The following is a 7,043-nucleotide window of genomic DNA, read 5'->3' on the forward strand; positions in this document are numbered from 1 at the left end:
GAACAGTTAAAGTTTAACTGTTCTCGTTAAGGGTTAATTGGAACTTTAACTGTCCTCGTTAAGGGTTAATTGGATTCGGTTAAGGGTTAGTGGATTTGGTTTAGGCTTAATTGGACTTGGTTAAGGGTTAGTGGATTTGGTTAAGGGTTAATTGGACTTGATTAAGGGTCACATGGGGGCACAAAAGTTACCGAGTCGGCTGATGGGCAGACACCCCCATTGCGTGTGGCGATATTTCGAATGATTAGTCATTTACAAAAAGAAAATAGGAATTATTTAAAAAAAAAATTAATGTTGGCGGGATCGAACCCCAGCCATCGGCGTGATAGCCAAGCACGTTGCCGATTAGCCAACGCACTTATTTTAAAAATATAATTTCATTAGTAGTATATCTTCAATATATTGAATAATTTTTTCCAGTTGAAATACAACAAAATGTGGCTTCCCCCTTCCGCTCGTCTACAGTCGGCTAAATTTCAGTTAAACAAATAAAAAACAAAAAGCATTCATTCCGCAGAAAATAAAATTCACCCCTTCGACTTGATGGACACCCCAGCATTGCGTGTTGCACCCTCCCTCTCTTGGGGTGCAGTGCTACGATGCCGCTGGGGTCACTCAAACCCCCAGAACTGAGCCTCCACTTCAGTCAATCCTCTTTGGGTATAATTCTGCACGTTTTATGTTAACTTAGAAAATAATTGAATAATTCTGGAAAAGTTTTATCAGATATGATAAATTCAAGAACAAGAAAGAAAAAAGGACAAGAAATACGAATTCAGTTTCTCACGCACCACCGGTATCACCTCCGCTTATAAATTCATTAAAGCATAATTTATCAAAGGGACGATTAATGACAGCCTAATTAATTACAACGTAAATGTAAACACTGCGTTTTTATTCATTTGAGGGTGTTCCAAGCTTTCCAAACGGAGAATCAATATATTAATTATTGATGAGTTTAAGGAATCCACAAAGTTATATTTTATCACTGTTTCCTTTCCTCCATTCCGACTGTGTTTTAATATTCTTCGATGTGTTCTGCGATCCAAGAAACATAATGATAGACACGAGTAAAGACATCCGGTTGGCCACGCCCGCATGGAATTCCATAAGAAACTATCCCCAGTAGGACACCATCAGCAACAAGAGGTCCACCAGAATCACCCTAATAACCAATTAAAAAAATTACAGAATAAAAGAAACAGTCAAACACAAGGCCTTCATTCAGAAGAAAAAAAATTTCCTTTGTAACTCGCATTTATCACTGACAAGAGCTACTCACGTTGCATACACCCTCGCCAGTTCTAGTTAATGTGCAAATTTGACCCTCGGTGACAGCAAAACGACGAGCACACTGTTTTTGATCGTAAAGCTGGAGATCAATTCTTTGGAGCCTGTCAGGAATTGGGCCCGAAGCCTGAATTTGAAGAAAACATTTCAATCGTTTAAGTTCATATTTTTATATTTAAATCAGGTCATATAATGTGCGCATAAAAGTTTTTTGCAAATCCAAATAAATTAATTCATTTGAATTACCATCATATTTAATTCGCTGAATTAATCTGAATTAATTAATTCATTTGGTTCTGTTCTTGAAAAAAATGGAAACATTACGCAGACCTAATTATTTTTAATTGATACTTACATAGAGTCTTCCCCATCCAGTTGCAACGACCGATGTTCCATGTTTTCTGATGTCATTTTGTGGGATTTCTATAGGCTGGACTTTTGCATTAAAGATGATGTCTTCTGTTGTTTTCAAGAGGGCAATATCATTAGCAGTAGTTCGAGAATTGAAGCGGTGGGATATAATCTTTTCCACGTTGTACTGCTTCCCTGGTCTCTTCCAGATATTTGTCCCAGTGACGATAGCCAAGGATTGAGTACTTGTTCTATTTATAAAATTTAAGTTTATTCAGAACATGGTGAACGAATTTGTATAAATTTTCAGGAAGACACAAGACAGAAAGGGAAGAGAAAAGAATAAAAAATTTACCCTTGAACACAGTGAGCAGCAGTTACGATATAGCGTTTGTGGATAATTGCACCTCCGCAATTATGTTTTCCTTTGTAGAGTAGAGAGATTTGGTAAGGATATGCCCCATCTTCTGCATCACTGCCTCCAATGATACGACTGCTTGGGAGAGCTATAAAAATATTTATTTATTTTTACTTATTTATTTTATCCTCTTATTTCTATTTTTTTAATAAACTCACCCTCGGCGCCAAACGCTAAGTACAGAATGCTCATCAACAGGAAACACTTCATCTCGCTGCTTGAAATGTTATACTCCTAGCTTGTCAAATTTCTCTCTTTTATACATAAAATTTACTGCGCATTCATCATAGATCTAGATAATCGCAAACGGAAAATCGTTTACCAATCAGATTAATTATTTCGAACATTTAGTAGTCAATCGCGATTCGTGATAACTCGATACGTGTTGAGAGTTAACTATGAGAAAATTAAATATTTAAATATTTTCAATGTAATAATTATTTTCAAAAGCGGAGGATTTTTTATCAGTACCCAATTTCAAAAATCGTTTCATACTTATGCTTGTTAATGTTCGCCAAATCTTTCGATTTGAAGAATTATTGAAATAAGTAATGATGAGTGAGAACATAAATAGACGGAAATCCCCAATGACTCCTTTTTTTTCCTCGTGTCCGAAATTCTAAGGAAGATCATGAGCTGATTAGATGATTTCAGTTCCGTCGATTCAGTTCCATTGATAACGGGATTCCCGTCGAGTCAAACGTCGAAATCGATCGATTTCGTTACTAAATTTAAAGCACGGACTGGAGGTACGATTAATTCTGTAGGAAGATTAAATCTAAAGGATTAATTAATTACGATTATCTCAGAGAGATCGCCAGAGACTCGCTGAGATTATTTTTCCATGTGCAAACTGATATCATAATATAAATATTATGATATGAGTTTGTGCTCGTGTACCTGGATGTCATCATTGATTTAATTCTAAACGGATTATCATTGAAAAATTTTCAGGAATGAGTGATTGTGAGAGAAAGAGCAACTAATGAGTCGCTTGCCGTTTGGTTACATTTTATTTATTAATAATCAATAATTAATCAAATAGATGTCTCTTATTGAAAATACATTTGTACTGTGAATTGACTGTGGACGTGGAGATTTGTAAAATAAGCTGACCTTCTGTTTTCCCTCCTCAAATATTCTAATTATTCTTGATAGAGTTGATGATCCAATCAGCATAATGATACACACGCGTGTATACATCGGGTTGTCCTCTGCCACAAGGAACACCGTATGATACAACACCGATCAGGAATCCATCAGCAACAAGTGGTCCACCAGAGTCACCCTAAATAATCATTTTTAAAATCGTTATGTTTGTCGTAATCTCAAATTATCAATGAATGAATTGAAAGAAAATTTCATTACAATGAATTATATGAAATCAATCATCAATCTGCAATTTTTTTTTATTGAAAATTATTTGTCTCTCTGACTGTAAGAGATGACTGTAAGAAAAAATAAACTTACGTTGCATACACCTTCGCCGTATTTCGTCAGTGTGCAAATTTGTCCTTCGGTAACTGGAAAGCGTAATTTGCATTTCTTGTGGTCGAAAATCTGAAGATGAATTTCTTGAAGTTTCGAGGGCGCTACACCCCAAGCCTGTAATGAAGATCATAATTAATCATTAATAAAAAATCTGCTGCTATAATTTTCAATAGATCTGCAATTTATCTTCAATAGGATTGTCGATTTCATTATTTAATTCTTCCACTTACTGCTAGTCTTCCCCATCCGGTGGCAACAGCCGCATGCCCATGCTCTCTGATATCTGTTTTGGTTATGTTGATGGGTTGAACTTTTTTGCTGAAGACTATTTCTTTGGTGGTCTTCAGAAGAGCGATGTCATTATTAAGAGCTGAAGCGTTAAAATCATGAGCTATGATTTTCTCAATCTTATATTGATCACCTGGTTTCTTCCAGTCGTTTGTTCCAACGACAATTCTCAATGATGATGCTTCAACCCTGTAAGTTTAATGACACTATCTGATTAATTATTGCATTTCTAAGGATAAGTAGAATAGAACACAATGTTCTTAGTTTTTACTTCCGAATGCGAGAATTTTAATCGATGAAATTGGAGTTTTGTATTTTTTGTGGTATATCAATCCGTTATGACCGAAAAAGTCGGAAAATGTTATTTCTGTAGGGGAGATATTTCGCCAAAAAATTTTGAAGGCAGTCTAAAAATATTCCAGCGGTTTTTCGCGATACGAATTATTCTGTCAATGTTCAATGAAATGGCTGATCATTGATTAGCAAAACTGACAATTTTATATGGAATCATAAATCATATCCCACTAGTTTTTTTTTTGTAGTTTTTATAAATCTTTTTGTTGAATATTAAAAATATAATGTTTACCTTTCAACGCAGTGAGCAGCAGTGAGAATGTAACGTTTGTGGATAATGGCACCTCCGCAGTTGTGTCTTCCACGAAAAAGTAATGATATTTGGTAAGGATATTTCCCGTCATCTGCTTGAGATCCTCCGATAATTCGCTGGGGTGGAAGAGCTGTAAAAAAATATTTATAAATTTTTATTCATTATCTTTCCTTCTGAATTCACCAATTCTGTAATCCAGTGATAAACTAGGATAAATCAGTTCTTTCCGGATTTTTTTCAGATTCTCGTTAGTATCGCGGAATTGAAGATAGATAACAATATTTTTTATCATATCTTTAATAATTTATCATTTCTTTAATATTAAAGGACTACAGTTTACAAAATTTTCAATAGAAATCGGAGAATAAATTGAACAAAAATATGTATTCCATGTTAATAATTAAAAATTATTGTTATTGATTAAACTTACCATTAGCCACAAAGGCTAAGCACAGAATGGTGATTAATAGCAAGACCTTCATCATCAAACCCATGGAAAAGTAATATCGATAGTTTTTCAAATCCTTCCCTTTTATACTTGAATTGTATTGCGAAGTAATCATTCACACCGATAACCTGTTTTATCATGAATCCAAAATCTAATTAGGGACAGGAACGGAAACTCCATTGATTGATAAGACGATTTTATCGAATTGATCGACGTATAATTTTCAAAATTAATCACAAATTTGTGATATCGTTACGACTACGTAGCGTCAATCTCAAGATAAAATTTGAGACGGAATGTGCGACAGATTCTAATTGAGATCCCTCGATGATTTGGATATATTCCCTATTATTCAATAGGTAATCAGTGAATCAGTGGAAATCCCCATGGGCTCAACAATCCGATCAAATTGAGTCCGTGAAATCGTGTAGCATCGATGTATATTTCTCCCACAGATATCCAGTTCACAGAAAAGCTTAAAAAATTTTGAATTCCAAAATAAAAATGACGAAATGATTTCGACAATTGTAGTTGTCACAGTCAAATTTTCTTAAACCTATTTAATTATGCATTGTAGAAAAAGACTGACAGTAAGAGATAATGTTTTTAATCATCAGCTAGAATAAATGAATATTCAGATAATTTCAAATAAATAAATAATCCAATTACCCAATTCTCACTTTTATGGAAATCCTAAAAAAAAATGTTAAAACGCCGAAGACTACGCGACACTTCCGCCGGAATTCGAAATAAAAATGGCGGCAATTGCATGTCATCATCACGTGTGATCACTCGTCGGTATTACAGTTTTCACTGTTGCATTTTTTTACACCTATATATATAGTTATGCATCGTAGAGATCGTAGAAGACGACTGACAACAGGAGAAAGTGTTTTCAATCTTCAGTTAGACTAGATATTCAGGTAATTTCAGATAAATAAATAATCAAATCACCCAATTCTCACTTCCATTAAAATCCGAAAAATATTCTAAAAATGATTTAATCTATAATGCACTCTGCAATTGTTGTGATATTATTTGTTGCAGTTGAAATAACCTCCAATTTCACTTTCTTCCATCAATAATAAATTTTCATTAACGATTTTTGATGTGAAAATTAGAAGTCCTGAAATTCATTTGAATACTCCAAAATGTTTCGTTGGATATCTGTAAAATTTTCAAGTTTTTGGAATTATTCTTGTGATTGTTCCACTAGGTGAATTTTGTTATAATTTTTTGCCACTGTTCCACGATCATAAAAAAAATTATTTAAAAAAATTCATCAACGTAAAATAAATGCCGAGAAATTCATTACTCGTTTCCATTGAGAATATTATTACGAAATCGAATTAGACGATTGGGGAAAGGAAAAACTAGTTTTTCTTTCTGAAAACTACTTTTTTTCTGTCCTTTTCTTTCTGCCCTGTGGAGTGAAACGGTCGAAAATATTTTAATGAGAACCTGTCCATGGAACCAGTTCAGAATGTTCTGTCATCTTGAAGATCATCAATCATCACAGGAAACGTTAAAAAATATCTTGTGTTCATTTTAATGTTATTAAAATTTTTTTGGAATTACATTTTAGTATACGACAATGGCACTGCTTCGGAATTTGCACCGATTCATCTCTATATCAAAAATTCAGCCACCAGTGAAGCCATCGATATTGAAAAATTCTAGCCGAATAAGTTTTGCAAGAACAGCTTCAACCACACAACCGCTGCAGGAAAAAAATGAAGAGTATGTATTCAGAGAGAATACTCAAAATAAATTCCATGATGAAATAAATAAAATAAAATATATATATCATAAAATGATAATTTTTATTTATTCTTAAATGGATTATTTGGATATTGAGAAAAATTTTAAATGTAAATTGACGTTTATTTTTTAGAGTAAAAGTGACGTTCATACGAGCAAGTGGAGAAAGAATCGAAGCGAAAGGAAAAATAGGAGATACGCTCTTAGATATTGTTGTGAATAACGAAATTGATTTGGATGGTTACGGTGAGTTGAAAGAATCTCCATAACTTCTTTAACAATATTTATCGCTAACAAAACTAAATAAAATCATATTTCAATACCGTAGGTGCCTGTGAAGGGACGCTGACATGTAGTACATGTCATTTAATATTTCCAAAGGCTGTTTA

The 7,043-nt window shown here is 33.7% G+C and overlaps 2 protein-coding genes across 2 annotated transcripts in view; one reads left to right on the plus strand and one right to left on the minus strand.

Moving 5' to 3' along the window:
- Positions 1 to 866: 866 nt before the first annotated feature.
- LOC105271172 (serine protease 53) lies at positions 867 to 4,942 on the minus strand. Its single transcript, XM_011312550.1, has 10 exons — positions 4,876 to 4,942; positions 4,425 to 4,575; positions 3,781 to 4,027; positions 3,530 to 3,664; positions 3,207 to 3,347; positions 2,218 to 2,293; positions 1,997 to 2,147; positions 1,646 to 1,892; positions 1,283 to 1,417; positions 867 to 1,165 (listed from the first exon to the last, which is right to left on the minus strand). Exons 1-10 carry the CDS (start codon positions 4,937 to 4,939, stop codon positions 1,019 to 1,021), a joined length of 1,494 nt encoding a protein of 497 aa, XP_011310852.1. The 5' UTR covers positions 4,940 to 4,942; the 3' UTR covers positions 867 to 1,018.
- Positions 4,943 to 5,732: 790 nt separating this feature from the next.
- The window catches only part of LOC105271173 (adrenodoxin-like), a 2,830-nt gene continuing 1,519 nt past the window's right edge, over positions 5,733 to 7,043 (plus strand). Inside the window, exons 1-4 of the mRNA XM_011312551.1 lie at positions 5,733 to 5,816; positions 6,479 to 6,633; positions 6,788 to 6,900; positions 6,983 to 7,038. Of these exons, the coding sequence (XP_011310853.1) occupies positions 6,488 to 6,633; positions 6,788 to 6,900; positions 6,983 to 7,038 (315 nt within the window). The 5' untranslated portion in view covers positions 5,733 to 5,816; positions 6,479 to 6,487. The remainder of the gene's footprint in view (positions 5,817 to 6,478; positions 6,634 to 6,787; positions 6,901 to 6,982; positions 7,039 to 7,043) is intronic.

This window comes from Fopius arisanus, unplaced genomic scaffold (genome assembly GCF_000806365.1).
Source record: "Fopius arisanus strain USDA-PBARC FA_bdor unplaced genomic scaffold, ASM80636v1 scaffold00103, whole genome shotgun sequence".
Classification (NCBI taxonomy): Eukaryota; Metazoa; Arthropoda; class Insecta; order Hymenoptera; family Braconidae; genus Fopius; species Fopius arisanus.